At 38.4% G+C, this 22182-nt stretch overlaps 1 protein-coding gene across 1 annotated transcript; it reads left to right on the forward strand.

The window, feature by feature from the left end:
• Positions 1 to 19140: 19140 nt before the first annotated feature.
• On the forward strand, positions 19141 to 21978 carry LOC107896868 (patellin-3). Its single transcript, XM_016822164.2, has 4 exons — positions 19141 to 20769; positions 20898 to 21022; positions 21102 to 21237; positions 21512 to 21978. Exons 1-4 carry the CDS (start codon positions 19561 to 19563, stop codon positions 21764 to 21766), a joined length of 1725 nt encoding a protein of 574 aa, XP_016677653.2. The 5' UTR covers positions 19141 to 19560; the 3' UTR covers positions 21767 to 21978.
• The last annotated feature ends 204 nt before the right edge of the window (positions 21979 to 22182 follow it).

Here is a 22182-nt window from a genome sequence, read left to right on the forward strand (position 1 = left end):
TGAATACAATGAATTGCAAATGGAAATAATTATGGAATTGACCCTAAATTGAATTGAAATAGAATATGTTATGTGATTATGTGATGAAATGAGCTAACTTGATTTGATTTAGACTAGTTGATAGTGATAAGGACTAAATTGAATATATGTGAAAGTATAGTATAATGTTATAATGCAAAATTGAGCATATATTGAGATGATTTATTGCTTCTATATGTTGGATAATTGTACTTATGATGAAATTAAATATGAATGGAGGTATTGGTTGATAATGAAATATGAAATGAATACCTTACTAATTGTTCGGGTAGAGTCGGATATAGTTGTCATGTCATAGGATAGGAAGAGTTCAGGCTTATTTTGAATATGAGTCGATGAGGCATTGGGTGCCAATTTTCTTTGGTTATATTGATGAGACACTGGGTGTCAACTTTATTAATAGCGTTGGGTGCAACTATTTGCTTCGGATTTATCCGATGAGACATTAGGTGCCATGGTTGGATCTGTGTATCCATCCGAGTTCGAGTCATGTTAATAGGGAAATAAATGGTAAAAACAAAATATTTTATATTTGAAATGGAAAATGATGTGAAATGGAAGTGAAATATGAAATGGAATATGAAATTCTAAAATGAGTTGGGAACATTGATTGATTATGTTCAATGAATCCATGAATTTGGAAATTGAGATGGAATGTGATTCATAATTTGTATTATGAAAGGAAGTAGTAATTGACATTAAATTGACAATTGACATATATATTTGGTATAAAGATGAATTGATATGAAATAAGAATAAAGTTTATATAATTTAATATGAATTTGATTGAGAATTCAAACTATGAAATGAAAAATAATGTCTGGCATTATTTGAAATGAGATGTATTACAGGTAAATAGATTGTATGATATGATTAAAATAGTGAATTGATTAAATGATTGTTTGTTTTATGAATGATAATGAAATGTTATATGATTGAGTTAATATATAGTATGATAAATGTTGAACTCACCTTTTTTATATGTAACCAAACTTTACCAAGCTAAGTAGCATATAGTGTATAATTATAACTGGAGGTAAGTTATTTGGTTTTAATACCTGTGAACTTACTAAGCAATTGTAATGCTTACTCCCTTGTTTTCTTTTTTCTTGTAGTGTCAAAGTGTTAGGCGGATCATTGAGAAACTCACACTATCTCAGTATTTATTTTGTCATCTGTTGACTATATTAAGGCTTGGTTACGTATGGCATGTACTTAGGTGTTATTTTGGTTTACTAATATAGTAATATGGCTTGAAATCCTTGTTGGTGTAATTATGGCAAAAAAAATATGCTTGTTGAAAACATATGCATTAGTAAATCGTTGTGTAAAACCCAAACCCCGGCCTAGACGTTATGACTGGATCTGATGTGTCACATCGAAGCGTTCAAAACATTCCGTATTACTTAGTTTGGAAAACTTAGTTGGTGTTGTAAAAGACACTTTTAAAAGTAGGTTAAAGTGAATGGAAGCTGTGCACCAGGTAGGAAACCAGGAAGAAGAGGAGGTGAGTCCGTCGGACTGCTTAAGTACCAAGCTCCCTTCGGATCCAATCCTAGACATGCACACTGCCATTGCCACACTCTAACATCTCGTATAATTTTGAGAAAACCGTTTGGTTATGTCCATCTTAAGAAAATGATTAAGGTTGAAAAAGTTTGCTTCGTGGAAGTCTTACTTGTATTCGTGTTATTTTGAAATCACTTAATGTTTTTGAAAATGCGTCCTAGAGCTAATCCATCTCGTTAGTTATCATAGTTCAGTTTTATCATAATAGAATTAAATAATAAAGAAACAACTCAAACCATAAAAATAATTAAGCGGCCTTATTACAACAAAACCATAAACGAAAATATGGAAAATCTAGTTCACCAGAAGAAAACGAATTTGCAGAAAACATGTGGCCACTCCGAATCCCGCCCAGCTCCAAGTTCACCAACTAAGGCTCACCTGCAAGGATGGAAGAAAATGGGGTGAGTTTGGGAAAACTCAGTGTATACAGAAACTCATCCAAAGCCCAAATCAGCTCGAGCCCATTGGGCCTAAGCCCCACTCAGATAACAGTACACAGTGGACCGAAGCCCTTTTCAGAATACAGTAGCAAGGCCTTAGCCCCTTTTTACATAACAGTGTGGCCCATAGGCCCAGTTCAGTAACATAGGTAACAATAGTAGTAATGCATGCAAACCCATCTGGGGAGACTACTCAACCCACCAACCGCTACACTGCCCCGTACCAGCCCTACACTCCATGTGGGGAATATCTCAACCCACCCAGCCCTACACTCCACAGTTGCAGCACCGCTGCTCGAATATCAGTAAGTTGAGGCATAGCCTCCAGTACATGGATGAACCACTTTCAATACTCCCTCCATCAATACCCCAATCCCATGCAACAGATATTAATAAAGCATATCGTGTACAATACAGTATTAATCAATCATGCAGTTTAGACAATTTAAACCCTAGGCGTATTTCGGTAATTATGCTCTTTAAGGGTAATTTCGTACTTACGCAACTACACAAGCTACTTCAGTAATTTTTAGCAGTTTTATGCAATTTGGTTCCACCATCTAACTAATAGGCTAATTTGCCCATCTCTTACCCATATTGGTCCGTAAGCCCATTGGGCCCAGTTTTGGCCCATCGAGACCCTTTTTCCGAAGTACGTTAAAACGTCACATGAACTTACTTACCACCTTGCGGTGCTAGATCTAACAATTACTCTACGTCTTGAGAGCATTCGCATACTCACAAGCCCATGAAATGCCGGAATTTCGGCATTTCAGCTTTTGCCGAATTGAACTAAAAAAGGGTGTTCGGTACACACCTGATTCGCGACGACTGCTACCAAGATCCCTTTCGATGTTCTACAATTGATTAGCACAGTTCTTATTTACAAACCGTAATCACTAAACCCAAAACTTGCTCAACCAAAGTCGAACCATGTTCCTAAAAAGCCTTTGAACCCTTACCTTTTTGCCAAAATCGATAGCTAGTTCCGAATCTGATTGCTCCAATGATTCACGCTTTTGATCCAACGCTTAAGAAGACTCTAATCACCGAAAGAAAACATCAGTTACAAACCCTTAAAGCCTTATGCTCAAATCGACAGCCTCCCTAATTTTTTAGGGATTTTGGCTTTTCCTAAAATCGTAAAATAAGAACAGATCTGAGATGATAAGTACTTACCCCTTACTCCTACTTGATTTCCACGCAATCCGGTGCAGATTTATCCTTAGAACAATGGTAAAACCCGAATCTAAGGGTTGAAGAAGTTTCGGCTATAAGCCCCTAAACCAATGGTACTTTCGGCTTTTGGGTGGTGAAGGAGATGACGATATGAGGCTATGACCTTGAAGTAGAATTGCCGTCAGGTATCTAGGATTAAGAAAAGATAATCGTAGATTTAATAAAACAAAAGAACATAGAAGGACCTGGCTTTGAAGAAATCGGCACAAGCAGTGATTACAGGATTTCGGCTTTTGCGACTTCGGCAAAGGTGCTGATGAATAGCAGGTTTTATGAACAGTTTTAAAGAAGAAAAATGAAGAAAGAAGAATAGAGAGAATGGTGGTTTCGGCTAGAGAGGAAAAAGAGAGAAAAGAACAACCCTAAGGTGTTTAAGCAGAAGAAAATGGCACCACTCAATACCCTAAGTGCCGAAATACTAACCTAATGCCCCTCTGCCGAAATCCCCTTTCTAATTCCCCTAATTCGGCCAACTCTTAGCCTCTCTCCAAATCCCTTAAATCTCTCCCCTTATCACTCCTTAATCCAAGTGTTTGGACAGATTCAAACTCTCCTTTAGCAGAATCCACTTGGACTCCAACACTTACCCCTCCAGCACTTAAAAATAAATGCATCTATTTGTCAACACTGGGAATCGATCCCATGCCTTCCCCAATGCTCCACACGCCACCTTTTTAGGAGCCTAGTGGCGTCACCCTTGCCACTCTACTAAGGCTCTTTTTGTGATGCCATTTACCCATAACTCTATACAAGGGCCATCTAGCCAGAACCCCTAACTCCTACGTCCAAAAATTCAAAAAATTCAACCGGGTTTTGGCCAACACATGGGCCTTATATAAGCCTATTTACGTACTCAAAACATTCATTTCATGTCCAAATACAAAATTTTAAAATCTTTACAAAATATTGAAAACCGCGAATAAATCCGAAAATCAGGACGTTACAACTCTACCCTCCTTAAAGAAATTTCGACCTCAAAATTTTACCTTATTAGAACAGTTGGGGGTACTGTTGACGCATAGCCTCCTCAGTTTCCCAAGTAGCTTCTTCTTTGCCATGGTTCCTCCAAAGTACTTTCACTAGTGGAACTGATTTCCTTCTCAACACATTGACGTCACGATCAAGTATTTGCACAGGTTCCTCTTCGAAAGTTAAATCTAACTGTACCTCGATTTCTGTAACTGGTATGATATGAGTTGGGTCAGATCGATACTGCCTCAGCATGGATACATGAAAAACGTCGTGGATACGATGCAGTTCTGGTGGTAACTCTAGCTAATAAGCCACTGGTCCAACCCGCTTAACAATTCGGTAAGGCCCAATAAACCGTGGGCTCAACTTACCCTTCTTACCAAATCTCAAAATTTTCTTCCAAGGGGAAACCTTCAAGAAAACCATATCCCCAACAGCGAACTCAATCTCTTTGCGCTTCAGATCCGCATACGACTTCTATCTATCGGATGCCTCCTTTAACCGATCCCTTATCAGCCTAACCTTGCTTTCAGTGTCTGCCACCAATTCCGGTCTAAGCACTCGTCGTTCACCCAACTCTGTCCAACACGTCGGCGTACGATATCTTCGCCCATAAAGCGCTTCATATGGTGCCATCTAAATACTTGCTTGATAGCTGTTATTGTAAGCAAACTCCGCCAATGGTAAGTAGTCCTCCCAACTTCCACGAAAATCAATGATACAAGCTCTCAACATATCTTCCAGAACCTGAATAACCCTTTCTGACTGTCCATCTGTCTGTGGGTGAAAAGCAGTGCTAAAATCCAATCGTGTACCCAACGCTTCCTGCAACTTCCGCCAAAATCGAGATGTAAACCTAGGGTCTCGATCAGAAATTATCGACACTGGCACCCCATGCAGTCGCACTACCTCCGCCACATATAACTTGGCCAACTTTTGCAGTGAGTAGTCGGTGCGAACAGGTATGAAATGAGCAGATTTTGTTCACCTATCCACAACCACCCACACCGAATCTTTCTTGGTGGGTGTCAAAGGTAACCCACTCACAAAGTCCATTGTTACTCTTTCCCACTTCCATAGCGGAATTTTCACAGGTTGCAGTAATCCCGAAGGCAATTGGTGCTCAGCCTTAACCTGCTGGCACGTCAGACATTTTCCAACAAATTCAGTCACCTCTCGTTTTAATCCGGGCCACCAGTACACTTCTCGCAAGTCTCGATATAACTTATTCCCTCCAGAATGCATGGCACAGAGTCCACCATGAGCCTCTTTTAGAATTAACTGCCTCAATTCAGGGTCCTTTGGAATACAAACCCTTCCACGAAAGCACAGAACTCCTTCAGTGTTCAACCCAAAATCCTCGTTCTCACCATTCTTAACTTGCTGGAACCGAAGAGCTAATGAATCGTCCTTCAACTATTTTTCCTTAATCTGCTCAGTCCAAGTAGGCCTTACCTGCAGTTCTGCCAACAAGCTTCCATCGTTGTACAGACTTAATCGTGCAAACAAGGCTCTCAAATCAGTAACAACCCTTCGACTCAACGCATCCGCCACCACATTAGCCTTTCTTGGGTGGTACTCTATCGAACAGTCGTAGTCTTTAAGCAACTCCACCCATCTTCGTTGCCTAAGGTTCAACTCTTTCTGAGTCAACAAATACTTTAGGCTCTTATGATCTGTGTATGTGATGCACTTTTCCCCATATAAGTAGTGTCTCCAAATTTTTAACGCAAAAATCACCGCTGCTAGCTCCAAATCATGCGTAGGGTAATTCACCTCATGAGCCTTAAGCTGTCACGATGCATAAGCGACCACCTTGCCCTCTTGCATCAGTACGCAACCTAACCCCACATGCGATGCATCGCTGTATACAGTAAAGTCCTTCCCAGACACCGGTTGAATCAACACTGGCACTTCGGTCAATACCTTTTTCAACCGATCAAAAGCTTTTTGCTGTTTCTCGGTCCAGACAAATGGTACTCCTTTCCTTATGAGTTTTGTCAATGGTGCCTCCATTACCGAGAAACCCTCCACAAACCTTCTGTAGTAACCTGCCAACACTAGAAAACTCCGAATTTTCGATACTGACCTAGGTGGCTTCCATTCCAGAATCGCTTCAATTTTACGATGATCCACCTTAATCCCCTCGGCAGAGACTACATGCCCTAGGAACGTTACCTCCCTCAACCAGAATTCACACTTGCTGAATTTCGCATAGAGCTCCTTTTCCCTTAACACTTGCAGCACAATACGGAGATGCTCATCATGCTTCGCCTCCGTTTCAGAGTATACCAGGATATCATCGATAAAGACGACTACAAACCGATCCAAGTAAGGTTGGAATATTCGATTCATCAGATCCATAAAAGCTGCAGGTGCGTTCGTCAGCCCAAACGGCATGACCACAAACTCATAATGTCCATATCGAGTTCAGAATGCTGTTTTATGAATATCCCCTTCTTTTACCCTTAGCTGATGGTATCCAGAACGAAGATTGATTTTGGAGAATACCAAAGCTCCCCTCAGCTGATCAAACAGATAGTCAATTCTTGGTAGCGGATACTTATTCTTAATCGTCAGTTTGTTCAACTGGCGATAATCGATGCACATGCGCATCGTTCCGTCCTTTTTCTTCACAAACAGGATCGGTGCTCCCCAAGGAGACACACTAGGCCTAATAAAGCCTCTATCTAACAACTCTTGAATTTGAGCCTTCAGTTCCACTAACTCCTTCGGTGCCATCCTATAGGGTGCAATAGATACTGGAGCTGTTCCAGGCAACAAATCGATTCCAAACTCAACTTCCTGATTTGGAGGTAATCCAGGAAGCTCTTCCGGAAAGACATCCCGGAATTCCCTAACAGTTCTGATGGTCTCCACAGTCAGATCTTCAGTTTCAGCTTGGCTTACCAAAGCCAGATATGCCTCGCACCCCTTGCGCATCAGTTTCTCGGCCCTCAACGCCGATACTACATTGGATAAGTAATCCCTCCGTTCTCCAATAATCATTACCTCTTCATCATTAACAGTCCTTAACACCATCCTCTTAGCTGCACAATCCAAAGTTGCCTTATGCTTGGTCAACCAATCTATCCCTAGTATCAAATCGAATTCTTCAAGCGGTAACTCCATCAAATCCCCACAGAAAACCCTGCCTTGAATCTCCAGAGGCACCTCCTTGAAGAGTTTCTCTACCTTAACCGAATGACCTAAGGACTTATCACAGACACCCCATACACAGTCTCCTCGAAGTGCACACCCAGTGCCCCAGAAATGTTATATGCCACATATGAATGGGCTGATCCCACATCAATCAGAGTAGTATAAGGTACACCATATATAAAAAATGTACCAGTTATGACATTAAGTGCGTCACCCTCCTCGCGGCGACGAGCAGCATACACCAAAGCTGGTTGACGAGCATCCGCGTTACCAATACCCCTGCCGGGTGCCCCACGTCCACGGTCATTACCACCGCGACCTTGTCCACGACCTCTTGGCAGCGGCGGTCCATCCCTCACAGGTTGAGCCGGTCGTACAGCCCCTTATTCAGCCCCCTGAGCCTGAGTGGCCCTCCTAGGACAATCCTTAATCCTATGCTCCTTAGACCCACAACGAAGACAAGCCCTAGAACGCTTCCAGCACTCTCCTTGATGCGTTCTGCCACAATCCCCACATGCTTACGGTCTACCTGTGTTCACCGGAACTGCTCGAACCGGTTCCTCCATCCTAGCTCTCTTAACATTTCGATTTGCAGCACCCGCTGGTCTAGCATCCCTCCTGAACCGATTCTGATCCTTATCACGATTCCTCCGTTCAGTTTGCTTCACCTCCTCGGCTATCTTAGCCTTCTCTACCAGTGCAGTGAAATCTCGCTCTCTCTGCGGAGCATGAGCACCCCTAACTCATCTCTGAGGCCATCCTCAAAACGAACGCTGCGCTCGTATTCGGTGGAAATGATGCCATTAGCATACCGACTCAATCGTAGAAACTCCGCCTCATATTCAGCAATGGTCTTATTTTCCTGAGTCAGATTCAAGAACTCCTTTCTGCGTGCATCCACATAGCTAGCTCCAACATATTTTGCCTTAAAGGTCTGTTTGAACAGCTCCCATGTTACCCTCTCAGCTGGGGTACCCTCTCTCACAGTAATCCACCACTGATACGCTTCATCCCGCAGCAATGACACCGCCCCTTTCAACTTCTGTTCTACCGAGCAGTCCAGGTCATCCATGATCCGCTCTGTGGCTTCTAACCAGTACTCAGCCACATTTGGGGCCACTCCAGATACGCCCCTAAAAATCTCAGCTCCGTTGGCCCGAAGTCCTTTAGAAATGGACCCCCTATTCATGGGCCCGATGTTAGCTCCGACCACCCTTTCCAAAACCCTCAACATGGCCTGAGACAAAGCGTCATCCCTTGCGGCCCGATCATACGACCCATTTTCATTAACCGGTGGTGGACGTACCTCGCCAGCTGGCATGTGTTCAGATGACGCAGATCCAGCTTGAGTGCTACCTCGGCCTCGACCACGGCCTCTTCCCCGAGTAGCCCTTGTACTCATAACGATTTATCTGATTACGAATTTTATGACATTAGTTTACTGGTTCCACTGTTTATTACAGAATGTCTTATGAACAGATAGAGTTTCAGAGTTATTTTCGCGTAATCACGATTTAGCTACGGTCACAGTTTTGTAGCCCTTATACTACCTTATCAATAGCACTATCTCTAAGGCTCAATACTATCTACAGTATTATTTCCAGTCCAGTTCCATATAAATATTTAAAGTAGAAAAAGAACACTTACAGACTTGGTGCCGGGGATTCAGTGTGTCACTTCTTTATCACTCCATAAAAACCCATGTTTTTGTTTACCAAAAATAAAAAGATTTCATTTGAAAACACTTTTATTTTAAAACTATTGATTTAACCTCGTTCAATAGAAAAACTTTGAACATCTTTGAAAAACTTATAGAAAAAGCTTTTTTTTTAAAGATTTTCGGACCCGATCCACAGCCGAGTTGTTGAAACCTGGCTCTGATACCACTAAATGTAACACCCCAAACCCGGCCTAGACGTTATGACCGGATTTGATGCGCCACATCGAAGCGTTCAAAACATTCCGTATTACATAGTTTGGAAAACTTAGTTGGTGTTGTAAAAGACACTTTTAAAAGTAGGTTAAAGTAAATGGAAGCTGTGCACCAGGTAGGAAACCAGGAAGAAGAGGAGGTGAGTCCGTCGGACTACTTAAGTACCAAGCTCCCTTCGGATCCAATCCTAGACATGCACACCGCCATTGCCACACTCTAACATCTTGTATAATTTTGATAAAACCGTTTGGTTATGTCCATCTTAAGAAAATGATTAAGGTTGAAAACGTTTGCTTCGCGGAAGTCTTACTTGTATTCGTGTTATTTTGAAATCACTTAATGTTTTTGAAAACACGTCCTAGAGCTAATCCATCTCGTTAGTTATCATAATTCAGTTTTATCATAATAGAATTAAATAATAAAGAAACAACCCAAACCATAAAAATAATTAAGCGGCCTTATTACAACAAAACCATAAACAAAAATATGGAAAATCTAGTTCACCAGAAGATAACGAATTTGCAGAAAACGTGTGGCCACTCCGAATCCCGCCCAGCTCCAAGTCCACCAACTAAGGCTCACCTGTAAGAATGGAAGAAAATGGGGTGAGTTTGGGAAAACTCAGTGTATACAGAAACCCATCAAAAGCCCAAATCAGCTCGAGCCCATTGGGCCTAAGCCCCACTCAGATAACAGTACACAGTGGACCGAAGCCCTTTTCAGAATACAGTAACAAGGCCTTAGCCCCTTTTTACATAACAGTGTGGCCCATAGGCCCAGTTCAGTAACATAGGTAACAATAGTAATAATGCATGCAAACCCATCTGGGGAGACTACTCAACCCACCAACCACTACACTGCCCCGTACCAGCCCTACACTCCATGTGGGGAATATCTCAACCCACCCAGCCCTACACTCCACAGTTGCAGCAACGCTGCTCGAATATCAGTAAGTTGAGACAAAGCCTCCAGTACGTGGATGAACCACTTTCAATACTTCCTCCATCAATACCCCAATCCCATGCAACAGATATTAATAAAGCATATCGTGTATAATACAGTATTAATCAATCATGCAGTTTAGCCAATTTAAACCCTAGGGGTATTTCGGTAATTATGCTCTTTACGGGTAATTTCGTACTTAGGCAACCACACAAGCTACTTCAGTAATTTTTAGCAGTTTTATGCAATTTGGTTCCACCATCTAACTAACAGGCTAATTTGCCCATCTCTTACCCATATTGGTCCGTAAGCCCATTGGGCCCAGTTTTGGCCCATCGAGACCCTTTTTCCGAAGTACGTTAAAACGTCACACGAACTTACTTACCACCTTGCGGTGCTAGATCTAACAATTACTCTATGTCTTGAGAGCATTCGCATACTCACAAGCCCATGAAATGCCAGAATTTCGGTATTTCGGCTTTTGCCGAATTGAACTAAGAAAGGGTGTTTGGTACACACCTGATTCGCGACGACTGCTACCAAGATCCCTTTCGATGTCCTACAATTGATTAGCACAGTTCTTATTTACAAACCGTAATCACTAAACCCAAAACTTGCTCAACCAAAGTCGAACCATGTTCCTAAAAAGCCTTTGAACCCTTACCTTTTTGCCAAAATCGATAGCTAGTTCCGAATCTGATTGCTCCAATGATTCACGCTTTTGATCCAATGCTTAAGAAGACTCTAATCACCGAAATAAAACATCAGTTACAAACCCTTAAAGCCTTATGCTCAAATCGATAGCCTCCCTAATTTTTTAGGGATTTCAGCTTTTCCTAAAATCGTAAAATAAGAACAAATCTGAGATGATAAGTACTTACCCCTTACTCCTACTTGATTTCCACGCAATCCGGTGCAGATTTATCCTTAGAACAATGGTAAAACCCGAATCCAAGGGTTCAAGAAGTTTCGGCTATAAGCCCCTAAACCAATGGTACTTTCAGCTTTTGGGTGGTGAAGGAGATGACGATATGAGGCTATGACCTTGAAGTAGAATTGCCGTCAGGTATCTAGGATTAAGAAAAGATAATCGTAGATTTAATAAAACAAAAGAACATAGAAGGACCTAGCTTTGAAGAAATTGGCACAAGCAGTGATCACAGGATTTCGACTTTTGCGACTTCGGCAAAGGTGCTGATGAATAGCAGGTTTTATAAACGGTTTTGAAGAATAAAAATGAAGAAAGAAGAATAGAGAGAATGGTGGTTTCGGCTAGAGAGGAAAAAGAGAGAAAAGAACAACCCTAAGGTGTTTAAGCAGAAGAAAACGGCACCACTCATTACCCTAAGTGCCGAAATACTAACCTAATACCCCTCTGCCGAAATCCCCTTTCTAATTCCCCTAATTCGGCCAACTCTTAGCCTCTCTCCAAATCCCTTAAATCTCTCCCCTTATCACTTCTTAATCCAAGCGTTTGGACAGATTCAAACTCTCCTTTAGCAGAATCCACTTGGACTCCAACACTTACCCCTCCAGCACTTAAAAATAAATGCATCTATTTGTCAACACTGGGAATCGATCCCATGCCTTCCCCAATGCTCCACACGCCACCTTTTTAGGAGCCTAGTAGCGTCACCCTTGCCACTCTACTAAGGTTCTTTTTGTGATGCCATTTACCCATAACTCTATACAAGGGCCATCTAGCCAGAACCCCTAACTCCTAAGTCCAAAAATTCAAAAAATTCAACTGGGTTTTGGCCAACACATGGGCCTTCTATAAGCCTATTTACCTACTCAAAACATTCATTTCACATCCAAATACAAAATTTTAAAATCTTTACAAAATATTGAAAACCGCAAATAAATCTGAAAATCAGGACGTTACAGGTTGAATTGTGTATTTGGTATTTGAAATGACATTTTGAGTATGTAATTATATAGGTAATATGATGTCATAATATGAATTAGTTGGTTTGAAAGAGAGATATATAATATTTGGCATGTGCCTAGGAGATTTATGTGGTTGTATATGTTATGCTTTGAATGAATTTAGCATTTTAAATGTTATGTGAATATGTATATAATTATAAGTTTGGTAATGATCTTGGTATTTGGCAATCTTTTTTTATTATTTAGGTATGTATGTTATAATGCTTATGTGGTGAAAAGTTAATATGTTTGAAATATGCTTAGTAAATAAATTATATGTATATAATAGGTTTGAATGAATTTCGTAAGGCATTGTGCATGCTTGAATGGTTGATATTGAATCATTATTATAAGGTGTTATAAATGGATAAATGAGGTATGCCATGTTAATTGTTTTGAGGTGCCTTGGAAGGCATATTGGATTGTTTTGAATATAGTTTTATGTTTGAATTTGAATTGTTGATTGAGGTGTCAATTGTGGCATATTGGTTAGGCACTTAGGATAATTGTTATAAGTGATATTTGTGGTATGTCCTTGGCTGATGTTTTTCAAGAATATAATTATATATATGGTTACCACTTGAATTTTAGGTGTTTTTAGGCATGAAATGGACATTTTAAAGATTGGTATTACCTTTTCTTAACTTAAGTATCGATATTTTGGCTTTTAGTATTGATACTTGACCATATGAACATTCTAAAAATAAACAGAATGCCAAAATGGTATCGCTATTTATATGAGTATCGATACTTTTTCATAAAATATCGATACTAAAAAATAAATATAGATACCCTTATTTTGCATAGCAAACAAAATCTTGATTTGGTGTCGATATTTAATATAGTATCGATATAGTATCACTACCCAGTAATTAAATATCGATTCCAACTTTAAAACTTTAAAATTTTTCAATCCTATTTCATGCTTGAATTACATAATTAAGTCATTGTAAACTTTAAATTATTACACTACATACTATGTGAATGGAATTTATATAAATTGCATATAATTGTTTGTATTTGCTTGTAGCATTCTATTACTCAGGTTTGGCGACAAGATCGCATAGGGGGTGTTACAATATCTCCCTAATTGGACTGACGACATAATAGTTCTTTAACCTATTTGCTTAGTTTCGATTCATCAGACTATGGACTTTTTAAATTGCCTACTAATACAAGTTGATTTCTTGTATTATGTTCCAACCACAAAATCTAATGTAGTATTAGTTAAAATTAGGTAATCAATAAGCCAATATTTGCTTACATTTTGCTTTGTGTGAAAAAATCGTTGAGGATAATACAAACGATATTAATGTGAATAATGAACTTTTACTAAACTAATATATTCAAAAGATTACAAGTACAAATGACGAATAAACTATACTTACAACACTAGATCCTAACATCAAGGTAGACTGCCTTTCTCTTTCGCCAAATTATCTCCTTTTTTATATTTAATATCAACAATTATATATTAATATTAATTGTTTTATCGAGTTAGTGTTATCCATCAATCAAATCCTAACTCGATTATAATTTTACCAAAAAGCAATTTATTTTTCAAAGAAAAAATTATTATTTTAAAGGTATTCATATCTTTTTATGTTTTGATAAATCTAGATAAATGTATGCGCATTAAAGTTTGAATCCATGACACCTTAATATTCACTCTGTAACATCCCGAATTAGGGCCTAATCAGAATAGTGGTTTCGGGACCACAAATCCGACGTAAGAAAATTTATTTTTATTATATTTTTTATGGTCTATGATTTCACGGAATGATTTCATAAAAATTTCGTTCGAAAATTTCGACATTTGGACACTCAATTTGGTCAAAAAGACTAAATTGTAAAAAGTGTAAAAGTTGAGTTCTACATGTTAGAGGTGTCAAATTGTTATGAAATTTTAAATGGGAGGTCCTTAAATGGTAAATATACCATTAGTCAATTTTTGGACAAAAATAGACATGAAATGGGTGTAATAAAATATTTTTAAGTTAGGGGCATTTTGGTAAACTAATAATTAAATGAATTAAAAAGCCAAAATAGCCATAATTTGGTCATCTTCTCCATGTACCAGCCGAAACCCCCATGGAAGCCATGGTTAGGGTTTGGTTCAAGCTTCCAAGCTCATTTGTAAGTGCTCCCGAGCCCCGTTTTTAAAGTTCTTTACATTTTTAAAATCCCCGGTAACATGTTCTAGCTATTTCTACCATTATTTTGAGCTAGGGTTTATGTTTAAAAATTTACCCATGAGTAATATGCATGAATTTTGATGTCTAATGGTAGAAAATGAGTGTTGGGTGTTTAATAAATGACTTTTACTAAGCGGTTTTCGATGAAAACGTCCGAAAGGACCGTTTTGTAAAAGTTGTAAAATTGGTCACAAATGGGTGATTTAGTGGAAATTGGGGGCTATCATAGTTATGAAAAATGATCAGCATGTCATAAAACATAAGAAAATAGGATGGAGTTTAATTTCCGAACATTGGGGCAAAAGTGCAAATATGCAAAAGTTTAGGGGTCAAAATGAAAATTTATAAAAATATGATTTTTGGACCCCTATGAATAATGTGACTAATTATTAGGCTAAATATGATATTATAGATCAAGGAAAACAAGATTCGAACTTAGAATGAGGTCGAACAAGGTTAAGCGCAAACTCGAAATAAATAGTCGTACTCGAAACCGAGGTAAGTTCATATGTCAATGATAAAGCAATAATATTATTGTTCATACTTAAACTTAAATTGATGTGTTAACATTGTGTGATGGATATTTATTTAGTTTATATAAAGATTATATATTGTAATAAATGCCAAATTATAATTATATGTAATACCATGTTTATCTTATGGACTAATGTCTAAATAAACATGGAAATGTGTTGAATTGGATGTACATGGCATGAGCAGCTATGCATAATGAGATACTTGATGAAAAGAGAAAAATCTCGGTTGAATAAAAAGGGAAATTTGATGGATAAACCATGGCTTATATGACTTGAGATCCTACATGTGTTGCAGAAAATGATTTAGCCCGGATGGGTAATCCGTGATCTCAAGTAAGAAAAGGATCTAGCCTGGACGGGTGTTCCTTAAGTGATCGAGCCTCCCGAAGAATATGTGTACATTAAGGATTTAGCCCGGACGGGTAATCCGATTGGGATCTAAATTTAGGCTGGACTGGTAATTCAGATCCGAGCTCATTGAGAGTGCTTGTCGTACAAGGGATTTAGCCTGGACTGGTAATCCCGACATCACTCCATGAGTTTATATTACGGGGGATTTAGCCTGGACTGGTAATCCCGCCGTAAGATGTGAGGTTCACGGGAGTGCGCATATGAAATGATCACTTGTATGAATTGACAGTGAATGGGATATCCATCGAGATTCCGAGAAATTCAACGAGATTAATATGAGAAATGAAATAAAAGACTCTTGCCATGATACATAATGTATGTTATATGATAATATTATGATGCATGTGAGTTGTCATGTTTGGACGACTGCGGTGCTAAATGATAGCACAGGTAAGTACTCGAAACCCATGAACACATACTTGACATGAGAAATGAAATGGACTTATGACAATGGTGCAAATGAATGAATGATATTTATGAGAGTAATTTCTACGACAAATTGTGATGGTTATTATCTTGTTGCACTAGGATAGATTTGGTACAGCAGCATTGATTTGACTTTGAAAATTCACTAAAAATTTTGGAAATTTAATTAAAGACTGAATAAAATATGAAATTAAAGCTTAATGAGTCTAGTTTCATATAAAGGAAACGGTGTAAGCAAAAGAATTCTGTATCATGAGATATTTGAATTCTTGTGAGATAGAGTCGGAGTGATTTCAGACTCCCCTTTCTCAACTTTGGAAAATAAATATAAATTGTAAAAAAATAATTATGAGTTAAAATTCATATGAATGAAATCCTTAATGAGTCTAATTTCAGAAGAAAGAGACAGGAACATTATCCAAGTCTCGTACTAGGAGATAAATAAATTTTAGTGAAGAAAGGTCAAAGCTGTCAAACAGCAAAACAGGGGAGATTTTGAATAATAAACTGTACTTATTGGCTAGACCAAAAATTCTAAAAATTTTATGATAAGAAGGGATATGAGTCTAGTTTCTAGAAAATTAACTTCTATTAATTTGGAGTTCCGTAGCTCAAGTTATAAATAATTTATCGGCTATGACTCGAGTAGACAGCTTGGCCAGAATATGAATAAAAGCATAATTATAGTTGTTTTACCTAAGGAAACATGCTATTATAATGCTTATTATTTTCATATGGACTTACTAAGCAAAGCTTACTCCCCCTTTCCATCTTTTTAGTTTTGATAGGTCAGCTCGGGGTTGGAGATCGTCGGAGGCAGCATCACACTATCAAGCCTTTACCCTTAGAGTATTGACATATATATGTTAAACGTGTTCAAGTGAGTGGCATGTATAGGGACTTAGTTTTTCTATGATCGATGTCGTTGTGATTAGCCAAATGTATTGGCTTATAATGATTTGTTGTATGTAGCTATGAGATGTGGCTTATAATGATTTTGGCTTGTAAGCCTATTCATCCATGATATATGTAAATGTCTCGTGATGTGGGTATGTGATTATGCTTGCTCATTATGTATAAGAAGTATATAACATATATACATGGTGAATGCCTTAGGACCATTTGAGGTGGTCATGGCTATGGAATAAATGTGTGATATGGTAATAAGTTGATAATACCCTGAACATGGATGTTTAATTTATAAGTTTGTAAACATAGTATAATGGTATAAGGAGTAAAAAGGGGTGACTTAAGGCTTGGAAAATAGTCTACATGGTTCGACACACGGGCGTGTGTCTAGGCCGTGTGTGACACACAGTTCCCTCCCATGGGTGTGTGCTATGGCCGTGTGTCCCCTACATTTAAAATTTTGAGTTATTATAGGACACGGGTGGGTCACACAGGCGTGTCCCATAGCCGTGTCCCAAAGTCAGTATTGAACACGGACAGGCAGCATAGGCGTGTGCCATGGCCGTGTTTAAAAGTCAGTGTTGCCCACGGGCTAAGGGCATGGGCGTGCCCCAAGCCACACAGGCATGTGAGTCCACACGGCCCACCTACACGGGCGTGTGGCACTCCAAAGCTAGAAATTTATTAAGTTGCCCAAAGTTTATCGAATATTTTCGGTTTTGTCCCGAACCGCCTTAATGTAATTTATAGGCCTCGATGGCCTGTTTAAGGGACGATAGCGTATGTTCTAAAAGTTTTAATTTTGGGCGAAATTTAGTGACCTGGTTTTGTATGTTTTTGAATGTTTACGTCTGGTAATGCCTCGAGCCCTATCCCGGTGTTGGATACGAGTGAGGGATGTTACACACTCATATCATTGCCATTTCAACCAAAATCAATATAAATTTATTATATAATAATGTTAATGTGTATCGAAAAAAATATTAATTTAAATATTAAAAATTTAGGGTAAACTATAAAAAATAGTCACCCACCTATTCACGTATTTCTATTTTTGGCCACCTAAGTTTAAAATTTTTTATTTTAGCCACTAACGTTATTGAAATTTAATTTTTTGATCACTATCCCGTTAAATTACTAACGACGGCCTTTTTTTTTATTGATATAATAACAAATTTATCTCTCTAATGTTTACAGATTCTATAAATTTAGTATTAAATCTAAAAAAATCAACAAATGTAATCCTTAATTTTACATTTACATATTCTGCCAATGGAGTATCAATTCTTAAAAAATTAATAAAAAAATCATTTTTCAGTAAAAATACATTAGATTCTATAAATAAATAAATACTCATTTTTCTCTTTTCTGACATAAAATCTATTTATTAAAATAATACTTTTATACATAAAATATTTTTAAAAAAAACTCACAAAGAAGATTTAAACTAGATTCAACTTTTCCTTTTTAATTTAGATTATTTGATAAATAATAATTTTTTATATGATTGACCTTATTCGTTAGTCTTGTCAAATTTGTTGAGCGTTGAGAATTATCTTCACACACGACCACCGACACCAATAATCTTTCCTCTAAACTTCTCAATTTCCACATCCTCCATCATTGGGCCACCAAATTAGGATATTGTTGTAGAGTTATCAGCACGACTTTCCATCTATTGGGTCTCTAAGACTCATCATCACATATATATTCTTAATTATGTCCGTCTCAAGCACAACCTCAAATGCAACAAACTCTTTTTAGCAACAATCTAAAGAAGTCAATTCTCACCCTTTTTGACCTTAGGCTATAATTTTTACCTTGAACAAGGTGGTTATTATTGTTTAAAAAAATAGAAAAGTTAAAGGTGGTTATTATTGTTTAAAAAAAATAGAAAAGTTAAAGTTTTAAACTGTTTTATTTATAATATTATTTTTTAATAAATAAATTTCATATTAGAAAATGATAAATATATATTCATTTATTTATACATATTTTTATAAATTTATATGTATTTTTATCAAAAAATAAAATTTTAAATATTTACTAAAGTTTTTTAATTGTTAATTTTTAAGAATCAATATTAAATTGATAGAATTTATAAATATTAAAAAATTAAATTTATTATTATACCAATAAAAAAACCATTAATAATAACTCAACGAAATAGTGATCAAAACATTATATTTCAATAATGTTAATACTAAAATAAAAAATCTTAAACATCAATTACCAAAACAAAGATACACTTGTATGGTTGATCGAAAAACTTGATTAGGGTAGAGGGACCTGACCGTTGGAAGGGTGTGTAAGTTAAGAATGGATAGGGAGATCTGCAACGGACGGAAGACATAGTGGCATCTGATTGAGTAGGTCCCGCGTAGAGGAGATGACAAGCTGATGAAGAATAGAGGATCCTATGTTTCCATTGCCCAACACATCAACGGTTCTTATTCTGCGGTTGCCGTTGAGTTGTCTGTAGACCCAAAACCCTGAAACGTTAATCATCATCAAATGAAAATCCAATGCCGCCACCTGCGCCGATGATTTCTATGTAACTCCCCCCATAATCCCATTCACTATACTGATAATTAACACTTCCAAAAAGAAAATAAAAAAATGGAGGCTTTACAGATTGTAAAATGAAGGAGGGTAGTAGTGGGTCCCTGATATGAGCTTGCATTTCAGTTTCACACCTTCCCCTTCTCTCTCCCATCTCTTTAAAAACTGCATGCCCTCTCTTCCCCCTCAAACACCACCATTTACATTTTTACTCTCTTTTTCCCTCTCTTCATCTTCTCTTCATTTTCAGTATCTCCTCGTTTTTTCATTGACATCAAGAATAATCATTAACTATGGCTGACCAAGTTCAGGTTGGAGCGCCGCCAGCTGACAAGGTGGTTGTTGTTCCCGACGTGCCACTAGCTGAGAAACCTCCGGTTGCAGCAGTAGCAGCAAAAGAGCCACCGCCGGTACCCGAAAGCGAAGAAGAACCGGTCAAACAAAAACATGTTGAGGGTGAGGAGGCTTTAGAGACGAAGATATCAGATGCAGTAGCCGATGGTGATGATGAGGAAAAAGTTCCCCAGTCGGGTCATTACAAGGAAGAAAGCACGCGGGTGGCTGATCTTCTTGAGAATGAAAAGAAAGCGGTTGAAGAACTTAAAGTGCTTGTTCGAGAAGCGCTTAACAAGCACGAGTTTGGTGGGTTTGCAATGCCGCAGCAACAACCACCACCAAAGGATGATTCTGCCAAAGAAGAACCAAAACCAAAAGCAGAAGCAGTCACAGAAACAGTGGCCGAGACAAAGGAAGAAAGCATCGCTCAGGCTGAAACAGGAGATGATGAAGAGAAGGTTGCTACTGCTACTGTACGATCTGACGCAGTGGAAGACGATGGTGCCAAGACTGTAGAAGCCATTGAAGACACTATTGTTTCAGTCTCTGCTTCAGTTCAACCAGAGCAACCGCCGGAAGCAGCATCTAAAGAGCCTTCAGATGCAAAGCCTAATGTGGAAGGTAAAGATGCTGAAACAGTATCGAACAAAGTGCTCCCACAAGAGGTATCCATATGGGGCATACCACTTCTTGCAGATGAAAGAAGCGATGTTATTCTCCTCAAATTTCTAAGAGCCAGGGATTTCAAGGTGAAAGAAGCATTCACCATGCTCCAAAACACCCTTCGTTGGAGAAAAGAGCTCGGCATTGATGAACTGGTGGAACAAGATTTTGGTAATGATTTGGAGAAAGTGGTGTTCATGCATGGTTTTGACAAAGAAGGACATCCGGTGTGCTATAATGTGTACGGAGAGTTCCAAAACAAGGAGCTTTACCAGAAGACATTTTCGGACGAAGAGAAGAGGCAAAATTTCTTGAGGTGGAGAATCCAATTCCTGGAAAAGAGTGTTCGGAAACTAGATTTCAGCCCTGGTGGCATATGCACCATTGTTCAGATCAATGACCTGAAGAATTCCCCAGGACTTACTAAATGGGAGCTTAGACAAGCTACCAAACAAGCCCTTCAGTTGCTGCAGGATAACTACCCTGAATTTGTTGCCAGACAGGTAATTAATCCGGCAATTAGTACTATTCTTTGTGCCTTTGATTAATTGCTTTATCAGTTATATTGTTGTTTTTGGCAATAATAATCATTTAGATTGCCTCTCTGGATGCTGGCTGGTTGTTTGTTTAGGTATTTATCAATGTACCATGGTGGTACCTTGCGGTGAATAAGATGATAAGTCCATTTTTAACGCAAAGAACCAGAAGCAAGTTTGTGTTTGCAGGCCCTTCAAAATCTGCAGAGACCCTTTTCAGGTTTGTTGTCTAAAAAATCAAGACTTTAAACTCCTCTCTCTACCCTTGGTTTAAATGACATTATTATGTTTTTAATTAGGTACATCGCTGCGGAGCAAGTACCAGTCAGGTACGGAGGGTTGAGCAAAGACGGTGAATTCGGCAACACCGATGCCGTCACCGAGATAACTGTTAAGCCAGCGGCAAAGCACACAGTAGAGTTTCCAGTTACAGAGGTAAATGGCATTTTCTTTTATTTTGTCTCTGGTCAAAGGGTAGCTTTCACTTTTATCAGGAATCCAAAGCCCCCCTGCCCCCTGGCCTTAGGGATTCGCGTAGTACTGCTTCGGATCCTTTGGGCACTGTTGTTTGCTATTGTTGAACAACAGGACAATGGCCACCAACAGGGGCCTCGATGTTTTGAAATTGAAACATGCTTGTCAGAGTAAAAGAAACGATATGGAAACTTTAATGTATATATAATTAAGTAGAGAAAGGTATGGAATGCAGGCATGCTTACTGACATGGGAGGTGAGGGTTGTGGGATGGGAAGTGAACTATGGAGCAGAATTCGTACCCAGCGGTGAAGATAGCTACACAATAATAATCCAGAAGAGCAAGAAGGTGGGTTGTTCAGAGGGAGAAGTAGTGTGTGACAATTTCAAGGTTGGTGAGCCTGGAAAGGTTGTTCTCACCATCCATAACCCTACATCCAAGAAGAAGAAACTCCTCTATCGCTTGAAGACCATGCCCGCATCTGCTTAGACCCAAACACTAAGAGATTCACTTTTGCTATTTTGCTTGCCTCTTAAAAAAAGAGAACGTTTCTATTATTATTATTATTTGGAATTTTGGAGTTGTTCATTTTATTTAATTATTTTTAGATATAGTTATCTGGTTTGTGTATATTTTATTTATACCTATACCGCCTTAAAGATAATTGTTTTTCCTAGTAAATTGCAAAGTGTTGTTGGTTCTCTTGATTCCTATTTCCTAGGGACGAATTCCATATATAATTGTGCTTATTTTTAAAATAGGGGTCTCAGTTTTCAAGAGAAAGAGGTCTGTTCATCAAATAAAATAATTGTAGTCAATTTTGTTTTAGTAAAAAGCAATATCATTCATTGTTGCTGGGTCTTTTTTCTTATGTTCTTTGGAGACTTTTTAGGTAATTAACAAGA

This window comes from Gossypium hirsutum, chromosome A10 (genome assembly GCF_007990345.1).
Source record: "Gossypium hirsutum isolate 1008001.06 chromosome A10, Gossypium_hirsutum_v2.1, whole genome shotgun sequence".
Lineage (NCBI taxonomy): Eukaryota > Viridiplantae > Streptophyta > Magnoliopsida > Malvales > Malvaceae > Gossypium > Gossypium hirsutum.

Coding starts and splice junctions, on each gene's coding strand:
- LOC107896868 (XM_016822164.2), top strand. CDS start 19,561: ATGGCTGACCAAGTTCAGGTTGGAGCGCCGCCAGCTGACAAGGTGGTT. Junction 20,770..20,897: donor CTGAATTTGTTGCCAGACAG/GTAATTAATCCG, acceptor TTGTTTGTTTAG/GTATTTATCAATGTACCATG. Junction 21,238..21,511: donor TAGAGTTTCCAGTTACAGAG/GTAAATGGCATT, acceptor TATGGAATGCAG/GCATGCTTACTGACATGGGA.